Genomic DNA, 15612 nt, shown 5'->3' with positions numbered 1-15612 from the left:
TTTTCTTCCTCGTTGAGACGCTCTGTTTTCTTTGGTCTGAAAACTTTGTGTTTTGGCTTTCGCCTCTTCAAGAAGTCATTATCAAAAGGCTATTCTGAAGAAAATGTATATTTTAGCCAAGATATTTAGGAGGAGAAACACCAACCTAAACATACAGTTGCAGACCAGATTCCTTACGGAGATTGCACCCGATTGGTCCGATTCAATTTGTTTTGGAGTTGGCGGCCTATTTAAAAACAAAAACATTAGGCTATGCATTAAAGGGATATTCCACCATTTGGTAAATTACGCTCATTTTCCACCTTCCCTTGAGTTAAACAATTGATTTTTACTTTTCTCCAGTTCATCCAGCCATTCACTGAGTCTGGCTATACCACTTTTAGCTCCAGCCTAGCATAGATCATTGAATCGGATTAGACCATTAGCATCTCGCCTGCTAGCATCACGTTTAAAAGTGACGGTAATTTTCCTATTTAAAACTTGTCTCCTCTCAAGTTAGAAAGTGTAATAAGACCAACAGAAAATGAAACATGCTTATTTTTTGTCTTTATTTGTTTCATTGAAAAATGCAATGCCAATGTCGGAATGTTAGGAAGACATGTAGGTTGTAGAAAACGGGTTCAAAATTTACATCACTGAATGTAGGGAAATTTAGCAGATGAATCCAAGAAAGTTTTTCTTTGCATGGTAAAGACGGCGCTGTATTTCACAAATGTCCCTAGCTGGTCACCGTTATTTTAAAATGGCGCACGTAGATGGAGCGTTTATAAACGCTATGTATATGTAAATGCCGATTTCTAAGCCCATAGGTATGCTTCGAATTGGTGGTGGTGGTAATTAAACATGAATAAGGCCACATTTATGAATGGGAAATGTTAATCTAGCTAACAAACAACTGAAAACGTTCCACACTGTCCCTTTAACCCTCGAAGTGCCACGGTTGAGTTTACTCGACAAGATGCGGCACTGAATAAAACGGAACGTCATGTTTCGTTTGACCTCCACTCCACTAGATGGCAGACATGTCATACGTCATCCCCGATTCAGAAAATCGTCATGCTTCTAAACAAAATCTTCGAACTAGAGCACATTGAATCAGTGCAAGCAATAGCGGAGCTAATGTACGAGTGAGCCATTTTATCAGAGCGATATTGTCAATGTCAGCGAGTATTTGCATTAGATTATCGTCCGAAATGAAGTGTTGGGTCTTCTATTCGCGGAGCCTGATTCTGAAAGGGAATATCTGCCTTCAGAAAATGACGGTGATTCGTTTAGTGACGAGGCTTCAGATGCGTCCCTGCCTTGCAATGGTGCAGCTGGACAAAGTGATAGTTTAGCTCTACACCAGACATGTCGCGAATGAATGATCTACGGCCCCCTGGGATGATATTTGATTAGTATTAGAACCGGCCCGCAGGCCACAGCCGCCGGCTGCTGTTTTGCACGCATCAATACTCCATTCCCCACAATGCAATGGTAGCCCATGAACTCACTGCGGCGCCGCAAGTGGGCCTCGGCTTCATTATTCATCAGTATTCAGTCAGGGCAGATGTCAACTTTCAGCTACCCCCCTCTCCAGTGTTGTGCCTGAACGCGTTCATTGAACGAAAGTTCATGAACTCGTTCATATTTTGTGCGAACGTGACAGATTTCTACAGAGCCTTCCACGCGAAAACCCGGCTAAAACACACCGTAAAAAGGCTTTAATATGGCAGCATGCAGGTCACCATCTGTCAAACTATGGGCCGCGGTCCGCAATGTGGACAATGGTCTGCAGAGTGAAATTATTCCCGGGCCATCGTCTGATAATTTGCTGCGCAATTGATCAAGGAGCCGCGGACAGAAAAAGAAAACAAACATTTCTGCAATTAGTAGGCAATGCTTGTTAATTTGGTGTGATCAAACATAGAGGCATAGAATTAAGTTGTGGTATGAGCGTTTATTCAATGCATGCGTGTGCACGTTGGTAGCAAAGCTAAGCTTCAACCTATTGGAAGGCTATTTAATTATGAAATGCCATTTAATAGAATGACGTGGATTTATGCAACTGCCATAAAAAACAGAGCACAGACTATATAAAACACTGTTTGGCATTAAGTATTAAAGTCAGCCAAAAGCTATTAATTAGTCTTAGTTAAAGATAGTTAAAGATCTCCAGATCAGTGATTTACGCATGATCTGATCCGCCATTTACCATTCACAAAAGCTGTGTGAAAAAAAGTGTTTCCTGAATCCTTACATTCATGCATTCAAACAATGTAAATTGTTTTGTAATTAAATAGCATATAAATATTCTATCAGTGTATGATGCTTGCATGAAGGAAACATCCCAAAACAACGGCACCTATATAACTGCTGTTGTTTTGAGAAGTATTTCTCATGCAAGCATCATGCAACAATTTAAAAACAATGAAACTATTGTAGGCCTAATTATATTTTACATTAGTAAAGCAGTACTCTGATGTGCATGTTTTCACAAACTTTTGTGCAAACATAGCAATCTTAGCACTTTAAACATTGACTGTTTGAAAGAAGTTTGAGAAAGGCTGATGTAGACGACAAAGCAGCAAGGAGGCATCATATGATCATTTAAACAAGTTTTATGACAAGGTCGGTGAGGATGGGAAAAATCATACATTTCTGTGCAAACTTTGCCCGCACTTCAGTCACAGTCATTATTCATTTAATCATTAAATAAAATACAGTACACGTCTTGGTTCAATAGGTTACGTGCAGTCATTTTAACATGTTTTAATAAACATTGAACCAGTCCGGCCCTCGGCTTGTAGCAAATTTGCTCCCATCCCTGCCCTACACCAAGCACAAACGTTGAATCCTTTGCCCAGTGTAGATGATCCTTTGCCCAATGTCAGTGGTGGGAACAGTGCCAGATCTGGCCATGCTGCTCGCAGCAGGAGCAGAGGCGGTGTGACACGGGGCAGGGGAGCCATTAGGCTATGCATAGTCTATCGCAAGATGATGGGAATGCCGGCCCTGTATGGATAGGGGGTCATTATCTCTACAGCAAAAGACCTGCTACATAAATTCTTTTTTTTTTGTCAGACATTTATTAGTAATGATTTACACTGTTGATTTACTATCTATTTCCCTGACCATTTAGTAGTGTACAATATGTGTTCTTTTTTGTGTGTTCATGTGTGTAATGTGTGTGTCTGTCAGCTAAAAAAAACAACCAAAAAAACATCAACTTTGGTCACAGACCAAAACTTCAACAGTTCTAAGTTGAAGTTCTAAGTATTCACGTGCCCTCAGCCCAAACGCAAAGAGTTCAATTCTAAAGAATGGGAGAAGGATTTAGATTGCCCAGTAGTGGCTGTCCGTACTGTCTCCCAGCGCACTGAGGTCATTTCAAAACCAGATTACTTTGGAACGGCTAATTTTACAGAAGAATGCTTTCATTGTATTTGGTAAGGTTTACTGTTTATTTTTATATGGTTTGTCATGTGTTGAGTGAAGTGTGAAGTGAAGTGCATGACATATTCCAGCAAGAAGAATGGGTGTGGAGATGGATGCAGAGCTGTATGCAGAATGCAAATATGATTAAATGTCATGTACATTTAAGTTAAATTTCTCGCAAACTGTTTATCACAACAACTAGGAATTAGCACCATGTGAAAGCTGAAGCCATCTAGTTTTACATGATATGCATGTGATATCTGATATCTTTGTGATGAATACTCAGCAAACAAAGAAGAATGGATGTGAATTTATACACACTTTGCGTTCATTGGCCCCATAGGGATATGGAGAGGTAAAACACTGCCTGTATGAACAATTAATTCCACCTTCATGAAGGCATGTTGCGTTATGGTTATTCCATTAAATGCATTGGTTTTGAAATGTTCTTATGGTGTGCACATCGATATTAGCATCATTTCCATGTCCAAATTAAATGTCAAAATGAATATCAGACAAAATGTAAAGTAAATCATTTTGTGTGCAAAACTTAGTGCCTGTCTAAGGTCACTATCGCTCTCCATTGCACCAAATGATTTAGTTCGCCTACACAAGGATTAATAGGTATCACATTTTGTTTAGTTGAGCATCGCTAGTAGTGGACCGTTAATGGTTTTGCTGCTGGTGCAATGTCTTTCTCCAAGAAAGTCAAGTCGGGTTACCAAAAAACAAAGTCAAAAACAGGAAAAAGAGAGAGATCAAAATGATGGGAAACAACTGCTAATAAACTTATTTCCAAAGAAAGATGAGCAGAAATGTTAAAACACGAAATCCCATGGTGTTTCGTGTTTTAACATGATGTTAAAACACGAAATCCCCAACTGTTTGAATATCTCCGCAATCGTTAGTGCTAAAGATGAACTGAGACAACCCATTGAAAGAGCAGAAAATATACTTATCTAAGTTACACATGTAATCTGTGGTGATCTTGTGATCTGCCTCCATTTCCATTGCTTTGAGAAAGACTTGGCTCCAGCTTGATTCATGCCCTATGGTAGGCTACTCGCTGATGGAGTGGTTCCTTGCGCAATTTTTTTTCTCCCTTTCGGTTTTTCATTAGACTCAGTAACGGATGGGATTTGTAATGTAGCAAAGTACAATGCCTCACAATGCTTCACGATTTTAAAAACTACTTAAAAAATAGACAATACACAAAAAATCCATTTCCCTAAACACAACCAGGACTTTGTACAAAGACACTTTGAGACTGGGGTCTCAGTTTCTTTACTGAAAACTATCGACACACAGATAAAAGCTCTAATTTAACAATGTGTAAACCAAAATGTAAAAACACACACACAAAGGATTTTACTGTAATTGCAATTCAAAAATTTCATTTTTATGTACCCCGAACACACTTGGCTGTGGCCCACTGACTTGAAGAAAAAAAGTCTGAGTTTTTAAAAAATGTTATCCTTGTCAATTACAGGTGATTACACATTAATGAATATTACTGTGAATTGCATTTCTGCTAATAAATCAACAGAATCTCAACATAATCTCAGTCTTTTCCACAACAATCCCACTGAGCCCATTGTTTTTTTAAGTTTCATGCTTACCAAAAAGAAAAACCCACACACATTCAAGGGCTTAGGTATCAATCTTGAGAAAACACCTAAACAACACATTTGAGGCATACAGAATCTCAATGTGGTGGCACTTATACATAGGCAAAATTAATTTCTAAGCTTGTCAACTGCTGGTGAAATAGTTGGAACCATTCAGAATGTGATTTTAATGGAAGCATTTGCATATGAATAGTTTGGTTACAAAAAAATATTCTCATTTTCTTTTCATTTTGTTATAGCAATTGCAGATACTGTATGTATTTAGCAACTTAGCCATGCTTAGTCTCATAATTTGTATTCTTAAAATCATAGCTTCCCTAAGCCAATCTTAAAGAAGACCACATCCCGGCCTGTTTCCCATTCCACTGATGAAGAAATTCAAGGGTCAAAGGATGCCCTCATACAGGACCTTGAGAGAAAATTACGCTCCAAAGAAGTACAAAGAAGAAAAAGCTGTCAGGTATTAATTATGTTTAATAGAACATGTGTTGTTTTCTCTTTTTCCATTTTGTTGTTTCATTGTTGTTTTTTAAAAAAGAAAAAAAAAATACATGATAAGATTAATACAAGAAACATGATCAATGGTCTACTCACACTGTAAACACCCACTGGTCAACTCAAGCATGTCACATCATAAGCAATAGACCGCTGAAGTTCGCCTACAAATAAGCTGCGATCTTTGCCCAAATAAGGAGATCCGGTATCTTGAGATTTTTTCTATGGGAAAATATTATTGCATCTGTTAAACTCTCGCGGGGACAAAGAAATAGGAAATGCAGACGTTTTGCTTTACACAGTTTTGTTGTCTGCCTTCGAGTGGATACTGTGGATACTGCCACACCCAGAGATAACTAACAATGCAACTTGCCGAAGATAATTAGCTTCAATTAACACCCGGATCTCCTTATATGGGCAAAGATGGCAGCTTTGGTTCCTTTTTGTAGGCGAACTTCAGAGGTCTATATTGGCATGACACTGTAAGTACTGCAGAGCCTGAGGCCCTTGTGGTAAGCTCATATTCTAAACATCGGGCCATTTTTTTACATAGATCTCTTTCTCAAGGTCACCGAGTACTATTGGTATGAATAAAAAAAGAGCATCCACACATCTACAGTGCTACCCTTTTGGGACATGATTTAAAGATGCCCCCAAATTATTTAATTTTTTTGGATTGACAGTACAAGTGACCTCGAGAAACAGAGATCTATGTGAAAAATTGCCAGAGTTTTCCTATACGGCTTATTTTGTTACGGCCAATAGGCCGAAGGTACTGGTCCATTCCAAAAAACTCTGAGGTGGTTGAAGTTCCACACTGCACCATACCTAACTATGGGAAGCACTAAAGCGGTATGTTTTAAGTCTAGACTTAAGTCTAAGACCTAAAAATAGGGAGGGTGTCTGCTAATCGAATTGAGAGAGGGAGATTATTCCAGAGGAGTGGTGCGCGGTAGCAGAAAGCTCTGCCTCCTACTGTAGTTTTGGAAATTCTTGGGATTACAAGAAGTCCAGTATTCTGTGATCGTAGCGGTCTAGGTGGGTTGTATGGGACTAGGAGATCTTTAATATATTCAGGTGCCCAGCCATATATGGCTTTGTATGTTAGAAGTTATATTTTGAAGTCAGTGCGACTTTTAACAGGTAGCCAGTGTAAAGATGCTAGGATGGGGGAAATATTTTGAACACTTGGATGAGCTCAATAAAAGATCACTATATGTAGCCTGTGATGAGGATAGGATATCCCTCATCTTGTAGGACCTAAAACCATGACTTATCATCTGCATAAGAATGGAAATTAATGCCATGTTTCCTAATTTCTGAGCCTAAGAGAAGCATCTAAAGAGAAAATAACAGGGGCCCCAGTACTGAGCCTTGAGGCACTCCATATTTTACCATAGTGTGGGTAGATAGTTCATTATGGACCTGTAGAAATTGTTGACGGATAGAAAGGTATAATCTAAACCAAGCGAGTGCTGAGTCTTTGATGCCTATGGAATGTTAAAGTCTATAAAGTAGTATGTCATGGTCTATGGTGTCAAAGGCAGCGCTGAGGTTCAGGAGGACCAGTATTGATACATATCCATTATCAGCAGCAATAAGAAGGTCATTAAAAACTTTCACTAAGGTTGATTCAGTACTGTGGTGAGCTCTGAAGCCAGACTGATATAATTCCTGGATTTTGTTATGTAAGAAGGCACCAATTTGTTTGGACACTATTTTTTCAGAGTATTTTTGACATGAAAGGGAGATTAGATATAGGCCTATAGTTGGCCAGGTTGTTAGAGTCAAGGCTAGGTTTTTTGAGGGATAGCTTAGTAACAAATATGTTAGACAACTGCGGTACATGCCCTGATAGCATTGAATTATTTATAATCTGGAGCAAAGCATTATCCAGGAAGGAGAGAGCAGTCTTAAGAAGGTGAGTAGGAATAGAATCTAGTAGACTAGTTGCAGATTTTGATGAGGATGAGGAGAATTGTGGAGGTGAGGTATAATATGTCAATAGGTGTAAATTAATTAAATGTTGTTTGAGGTCTCATCTGTGATTCTATTATGTTTTTGCTATCGTTCAGCAATAGAGTATGTGTATTTGGTGAAACTGATTGGTTATTGATCTTATCTCTACTTGTTCAATTTTGTCATTGAAAAAGTTCATGAAATCATTACTGTTTAGGCTTATAGGGATAGATTGGGTTACTTTGTTATGGCTCTTCGACAAGCGGGAGATTGTGTTTAAGAGAAATTTTGTATTATTTTTATTTTCTTCAATCAGCGACTGACTTGGCCTCGTTTCCTTTTTTGTAAGTGATAAGGCTATCTCTCAATGCTTGGCGAAAGACTTCCATTTTAGTGGTGCGCCATTTTTGTTCTAGTTTACACGCTTTTTGTTTGAGGGTTTTAGTCTGTGTGGTATACCATGGAGCACGTTTTACTTGTTTTCTTATTTTCTTTTTGAGTGGTGCTACAGAGTCTAGGGTTGAGCGTAATGAGTTCATCACATTATCGGTTAACAGATTGACCTTCGCTAGGTTAAGGAAAGGGCCTTCTGGGTTAAGGAAAGGACCTTCTGATACATCCTGAGTCAGGAATGTGGCAAGTAGAATTTTTTCTAAAAAGTCTGCATTACTTTTTTCAGATAGGCCGTGACTGTAGTATTCAGCTGAATTAGGTACTGCATAGTGTAGTGTCATTTTAAAAGTAATTAAATGGTGGTCAGTTGAGGTGGGGTGTTGTGGTAAGATTGTTAACTGCTCTTTGCTTGTGGGTAAATTAACATTTGTGACCAGCCACATTTGTGGCACATTTGCAAACATTTGTGACCAACCAGCAACAAGTCTGCCAAGAGGCATTTTGAGTGATTTACAGATTCTGAAAGTGTAGTTTCTAGGCTCTCCAATCATGTTTAACACATGGAAATCTGATAATATTTGAAGAAGTTGTGGCCATTTGAATGTATGCACATCTCAAAACCCTTTAGGGAGAAAACAGCCCTAGAATATTTGCAATTCTCACCTTCTCGCTAGTCAACACAATGGTGCTCATTTGCATCTCATTTAAATAAGCCATACCCCTACACTCAGTGACGGTGACATAATGTCACTCAGTGACATCTGGTATCTGTTAACCTGCAGGGTAGAAAGTATTGTAGTGGTTTGAACAATGGTTATCAAAAGCAGTTATCATGTAGTTAATGTTGATGTAGTGTTATTTTCCTTAAGCACTTTAGTGGACTGATCAGAATTAGAAGGTGCTTTATTGAAATGGAAATTCTTTTATTACAAAAAAGCCCCTGAATATCATTCAATCAAAAATGTAATGCATCCTGATCTTCTTGCTTGCTGATGGGGAGGGTCTCAAAGACAACTCAGAGTCAGCAGGCAGCAGTCATGTCATTGTACACAGCCCTCTCTTTTTGCACAAGGGCAAGATGATGTTGTTGCTTCTTGACCGCTTCAGACTTTCTATCATCTGGGAGATTTGCACTTCGCACCAGCTGCTCGTTATTGTTTTGGCACTGCCAGCTGAGATCTGTACGTGGCCTGCAACTTCTGATGTGTGGGAGAAGCTGGTTCCACAGTGCTTTGAAGCTTGATTTACAAACTGCACGCTCATCTGAAAAACATATTACTTACAATCAGTGTTGGGAACGTTACTTTAAAAAAGTAATTAGTTATAGTTACTCACTACTTGTTCAAAAAAGTAACTGAGTTAGTAACTGAATTACTCTATGATAAGAGTAACTGGTTACTAGGTGTAACCCTGTTGAAAATGTATACATTAATATAAGATTTGAATACATTATTTTATAGTTTAATAAATAGAATGTAAGGTTAAAAGGTTAAGATTCATTGACCAGCAATGCCGTTATGAGTTTGCTCAATAAGAGAAATGCATATTGGGTAATGTTCATGTTTACTGAAAATAGCATTTAAAATGTTAAATATTTGTTGTTTAATAATATGTTAAAATGCTTTAAAAATGCCTGTAAGAATAGGAAGAAACAGTTACACAAATGTTTTGTGAATTTATTTTATTTCTTTTTGTGTTTTGTGAATGAGCCAATCACATTCAAGTTCAAAGGACAAGGAAGTGAGTGGTGCGGGAGAGAAACGTGAAAACAACGAAAAATGGATTTGAAAGCTGCATGAATCTTCTCTTCAACCGTCTCATCTTCATTGTGAATCTTCTCGTCATATCTCCTGTTGCTGTGGCTTTTGATCCTGCGCGCATGAGGCTACATTCCCATTGAGTAAAGGTACCATTTTCTTTTGTTTTTGCCTTCATGGTGAAGCAGCCATTTTGTTTAGGGCTACACCGCACCCGAGCTGCATTCAGGCCTGCATCACTTGAACATTTGAAGGGTATTTACAATTAGGCTAGGTTATTGCCGGCTATTTTATTTTCTTGGACCCTTAAGTTTTCAATGTGAATGTGTATGCATTTCTGATTCGCAAAGTGATTTTGGAAAAGACACATTTAAATACTTACCTACTTTTTCTAAGTAAATCTTTTATACGTTTTTATAAAACAGTTGTGGTGAATGACTATTTTGATATTTTAAATTAATTAAGAAAAAGAGTAATTTTGGTTAAAAAAGTGAGTGTTTAAAGGATAAAGGTAAGTCCAAGACATTTAATTGTATGTTAAAGTGTACATATTAAGGCTTAAATGGTGATTTAAAGGGAAAGAATATTCCATATAATAAGTTAGTAATTACACACACACAAGTTAACACTGATTACACACTGATGACGTTTATTAGTGAAACCACACTTATTTGATTGATAGTTAAAGAATTCAGGATAGCCACCTCTCACTATAGCCAAACACGCTAGAGAGTGCTACATAAATTGGAGGCATTGCTGGGATATTAGTGTGGGTTTATTGTTTTTGTATGCTTTACCAGTGAATATTTGCCTATTTGATTTACGTTTTAGTGATAACTGTTACAACAATATGGAACACAGGGCAGAGTTAGTGTCAGAATTAAAGGGATGGTGCTGTGGCGAGGCATTAGATGAGGCTCATGCGGTCATGGTGCTCCTTCAAGAAGACGTAGATACAAGTGCAATTGAAGAGACAATGCAAACGGTGAAGTGTTTGGGGCGTGTGCGAGGCCGGAATTTCAACATGCGGCTCAATAGATACCTGGCCTTGTGTGAATGCAAAGAAGCTGTTAGAGCAGAAAAGGTTCCTTTTGATGTGTTTCCTATTGAGGGTGGAGGGCCCTGGCAGGTTATCACAGTAGATGAAGCTACACGAGCCAGTACACAAGTTCAGATGTCCAGAACGCAACAAGCTCCAGGTAAGCGTGTTGTAGGCCGTCGCCCATTGTCGCCTGGAGATGAGGCTGCTGCCAAGTCAACAGAGGCCATTCTGCGAGCTGTGAGTGATTTACTTAGCAAGACATCAAAGTCCTCAAGTGAGCATGGAAGCTATCGCCGCCTACAAACTTTCTCTGGGTTGTTGCCCACTCCAGCTGGAGAAGAGCAGTTCGACCACTGGTTGGGTCAAGCACGGCTCATGGTGGAAGAGTGTGACTGCTCTCGCAAAGAGAAGAGGCGGAGACTGATGGAAAGTCTTAGAGGCCCGGCACCTGACATTGTAAACGCAGCACGAGCCAGTGATCCTGATGTGACCCCCGAAGACTGCTTAGAGGCACTTGAGCATGCTTTTGGGACAGCAGAGTCAGGAGAAGAGTTGTTTTTTGCATTTCGTTTACTGCAGCAACAATCAGGTGAGAAGCTGTCTGACTTCCTCAGACGTCTAGAACAGTCGTTGAATAGGGTTGTGCAGAGAGATGGTCTCCCCCTTGGGTGTGCAGATAAAGCAAGACTTGAACAGTTGTTACGTGGTGCGATAGCCTCTGATCTGATGTTAGTTAACCTTTGTCTTGGAGAGAGGAAAGCAAAGCCCCCGACCTTTCTCCAGCTGTTGAAGGAGATACGCACAGCAGAGGAATTTGAGGCCTCACGAAAGAAGATTACTCCTGTCGTGCAAAGTGGAAATGTAAGACAGAATGCTGATGTGAAACAGACTGACATTCAGAACTTGAAGTCTGAGATCAAAGAGCTTAAGGCCTTAGTTGCTGCTGTTGTGTCTAAGCCAGTACAAGACACGTCAGCTAGCACTGAAAAAATTTCCCCAAATGTAGTGTACAGTGAGTGCAGTTCGGACAGTGATGTAGCTGCTTTGAAAAAACAAATGAAGCGCTTGCAACAGAAAGTCACGAATAAAGTAGGTGAACCTCAAGCTGCCGTTTCAGCTGTGAATACCTCAAAATCAGTAGCGAGCTCCCCACAACAATCATTCAAAGTGTCGGAGGAACACTTCTGTTATCGATGTGGTGAGAGTGGGCATTTTGCAAGGAAGTGCCAAAGCACAGAAAAACAGGCTAAAGTTATCAAGAAACTTATTCAGGCTCTGAAGCTGTCCAAGAACAACCAGCCGTCAAGTGACGCCACCAATAATGCAGCTGTGCTGTTAAGAAAAGTGCTGCCGACGTACCTGAAGATGTATGTATTCCTGACTGGTTGGTTGGGCCGCCTAGTCTAGTGCCATTGAAGGTTAATGGACAACCCTGCACTGCTTTATTAGATAGTGGCTCTCAGGTGACAATCATTTTTGAACCCTGGTACCAGAAGTACTTGTCTGATATCCCCATTCAACCAGTATGGTCTTTCCCTGTGGGGTTTAAGGAGCTAGCTACCCTTACCGTGGCTACGTGGTAGTCGATATGGAGTATCCAGCTGAGGTGTTAGGAACCAGTCAGACTGTAACCGTCCTAGCTCTCATATGTCCCAACCCCAGGACTGAAGATAAGACATCTGTCATTGTGGGCACCAATGCGAGCCATGTTAGACGCTTGGTGAATCAATGCAAAGACAATGGCATTGATGTCACCCGAACACTAGGTCTTTGTGTTTGTGTCAAGGAAGATCAACCTGCACTCAAGGGTGTTGCTATCCCAGTCCATGATGATGAGGCTGGACGTGTCAGATGGATGGGTCCAGGCCCTTTGGTCTTACCCCCAGATGGTGATGCTCATGTTGTTTGTAAAGTTGAGTTGGAAGAAGCCTGTTGATCAAGAAATCCTGATGATACTCATCACCAGCAGCCGCCTTACCTGCTGATGTGATTTTTCACCCCATGGTTGTGCCCAGCGGGGCATTGGATGTCAACAGCTTGAGAATACTACTGAAGAATGAATCTTCAAGAGAAACTTCCATACCGGTGGGAACAGTGATTGGATGTGTGTACCACATTGATTCGGTTGCAACGATTCCCCCTAAGGAGACTGCTTCCTCTGACTTTGATGCGAGCATGATCAACTTTGGAGACTCCTATCTCAGAACAATGGAAGAACAGATTATGTAGGAAACTGGCTCAGAAGTCTCATGTCTTCTCAACCCATGAGTGGGACGTGGGATTGGCAAGAGGAGTTGAAGACAGAATCCGACTTTCTGATTCCCGGCCTTTCCGACAACGATCACGCCGGCTGGCCCCTGCAGATATCGAAGACGTGAGAAAGCATTTACAAGAACTGCTGCAGGCAGGGATCATAAGTGTCGCGAAGCCCCTATGCATCCCCAATAGTTGTAGTCAGAAAGACGACTGGCGCTATTAGGATGTGCATAGATTACAGACTGTTGAATAGCCGAACCATACCAGACCAGTGTACAACACCATGCATTGAAGATGCACTGAATGCCTTAACAGGGAGTCAGTGGTTCTCTGTACTGGATTTGCGTTCAGGCTACTATCAGATAGCCATGTCCGAAGAGGACAAAGAGAAAACGGCATTCATTTGCCCGTTAGGATTTTTTCCAGTTCGAACGAATGCTTCAAGGCATTACTGGGGCACCAGCAACCTTTCAGAGGTTAATGGAAAAGGCTGTTGGTGACCTGAACCTCTTACAAGTGCTAGTGTACCTTGACAACGTGATCGTATTTGGAAAAACTCTCGAAGAACACGAGGAGAGACTGCTCAAGGTCCTAGATCGTCTCGGTGAAGTTGGGCTGAAACTCTCAGTTGACAAGTGCCAGATCTGTCTGCTGAGGGTCAAGTACCTGGGGCACATCATGTCTGCAGATGGCGTCACCCCAGATCCAAACAAGATTGAGGCCGTCACTACATGGCCAATGCCAACCAACCTGAAGACGTTACAATCCTTCCTAGGATTTTGCGGTTATTACCGCCGATTCATTCAGAACTATTCAGCAATCGTTAGACCACTGACTGAACTCACAAAGGGTTATACTCCGACTCAGAAGAGGAAGAAGTATGCCCAAGATGTGAACAAAGTCTACTTGAAAGAATCAGAGCTTTTCGGGTAAAGATGGGACAAATCCTGCACAGATGCGTTTCATCAGATTATTCACTGTCTGACACATGCGCCTGTCCTGGCATTTGCCAATCCACACAAACCATACATTCTTCATGTTGATGCAGGCTTGAAGGGTCTTGGTGCTGTTCTTTACTAAGAACACCCTGAAGGCCTTAGACCAGTTGCCTTTGCAAGCCGAAAAGTCAGCTGTGCAGAGAGAAACTACCCCATACATCAGCTGGAATTCTTGTCACTCAAGTGGGCAGTAGTCGACAAATTCCACGACTATCTGTATGGGGCAAGATTCACCGCACATTACTGATAACAACCACGCTTACGTCGCGTGCTATCCACAGCCAAGCTCAGTCTTGATTGGGGCATCGCTGGCTCGCTGCCCTATCGACGTACGAGTTTGATGTGCAGTATCGCCCAGGCCGACAGAACATCGATGCCGACCTGTTGTCAAGGAACATGCCAGAAGAGGACGACCTCAGTCTGGAGTGAAGACCATCTGCCAGAGAGTCTGCATGCACTGGAACTCATGTCCAAACTGAGTCTTAGAAAGGCTCAGGAAGAGGATGAAGCCATTGGACCGGTGATCCAAGCCGTCAAGCATGGGAGCTGGCCAGAGGGTGTGAACTTGTGTCCGGAGCTGGCCAGATTGAAAAGAGAAGCTGGGAAGCTGTCAATGAAAGATGGATTGCTGTACCGGTACAGCAAGAGACCATACGGAGATGTGGTCAGTCAACTCATCCTGCCAAGAGAGTTCCGGGAGATGGTTATGCAGGCCATGCACGATGACCTGGGGCATCTTGGACAAGAAGTAACTGTTGACCTGCTCCGAAGTAGATTCTTTTGGCCTAGGATGTCGATGCATGCGGAAGAATACATCAAGAACTGTGGAGAGTGTGTTACTCACAAGACTCCTATACAGAGAGCTGCTCCATTGCACCAGATCGTAAGCCATGGGCCTATGGATTTAGTGTGCATGGACTTTCTTTCCATGGAGCCTGACTCCCAAGGCATAAGCAACGTGTTAGTGGTCACAGATCATTTCACGAGATACGCTCAGGCTTTCCCAACAAAAAGCCAGAAGGCCCATGTTGTGGCAAAGGTCCTGATTGAGAAATATTTCATAGATTATGGACTGCCTTCAAGGATCCATTCGGATCAAGGAAGAGATTTCGAGAGCCGTTTGATCCGAGAGCTGTTGACGTTGATGGGGATACGCAAATCGCGGACAACGCCGTATCATCCGCAAGGAGACCCGCAGCCAGAAAGGTTCAACAGAACTCTGCTCTCCATGCTAGGTACGTTAGGCCGAGAGAAGAAGCGTACATGGAGCCAACATGTGCCTTACTTGGTCCACGTATACAACAGCACAAAGTGTGATGCCACAGGGTACCCGCCTTACCACCTCATGTTTGGCAGAGAGGCGAGACTTCCTGTTGACTTGTTTTTTGGAACATCCCCAGATGGCATAGAAGATGTGTCTCACACCCAATATGTCACAAAGCTGAAGGAAGACTTGAAGCAAGCCTACAAATTAGCCTCTGATGCTGCAGACAAACGGCACCAGAGAAACAAGAGGTTGTATGAGTGCCGAGTTACCTTTCAGTCCATAGAGATTGGCGACCGAGTACTGCTCCGGAATCTAGGCCTGAGAGGCAAGCACAAACTGGAAAGTAAGTGGAGTCCTGACCCGTATATAGTTGTTGGAAAGATGCCAAACCTACCTGTGT

At 41.4% G+C, this 15612-nt stretch overlaps 1 protein-coding gene across 2 annotated transcripts in view; it reads left to right on the top strand.

The window, feature by feature from the left end:
- The window catches only part of myot (myotilin), a 78226-nt gene that overhangs the window by 4223 nt on the left and 58391 nt on the right, over positions 1–15612 (top strand). For both annotated transcript variants that reach the window (XM_048230702.1, XM_048230701.1), the window contains exon 2: positions 5358–5505. In XM_048230702.1, the coding sequence (XP_048086659.1) occupies positions 5358–5505 (148 nt within the window). The remainder of the gene's footprint in view (positions 1–5357; positions 5506–15612) is intronic.

The sequence above is a fragment of the Alosa alosa genome, chromosome 21 (assembly GCF_017589495.1).
Source record: "Alosa alosa isolate M-15738 ecotype Scorff River chromosome 21, AALO_Geno_1.1, whole genome shotgun sequence".
In the NCBI taxonomy this organism is placed as follows: domain Eukaryota; kingdom Metazoa; phylum Chordata; class Actinopteri; order Clupeiformes; family Clupeidae; genus Alosa; species Alosa alosa.
Note: the sequence above shows the minus strand (reverse complement) of the source record. Positions and strands in the feature narration are given on the sequence as shown.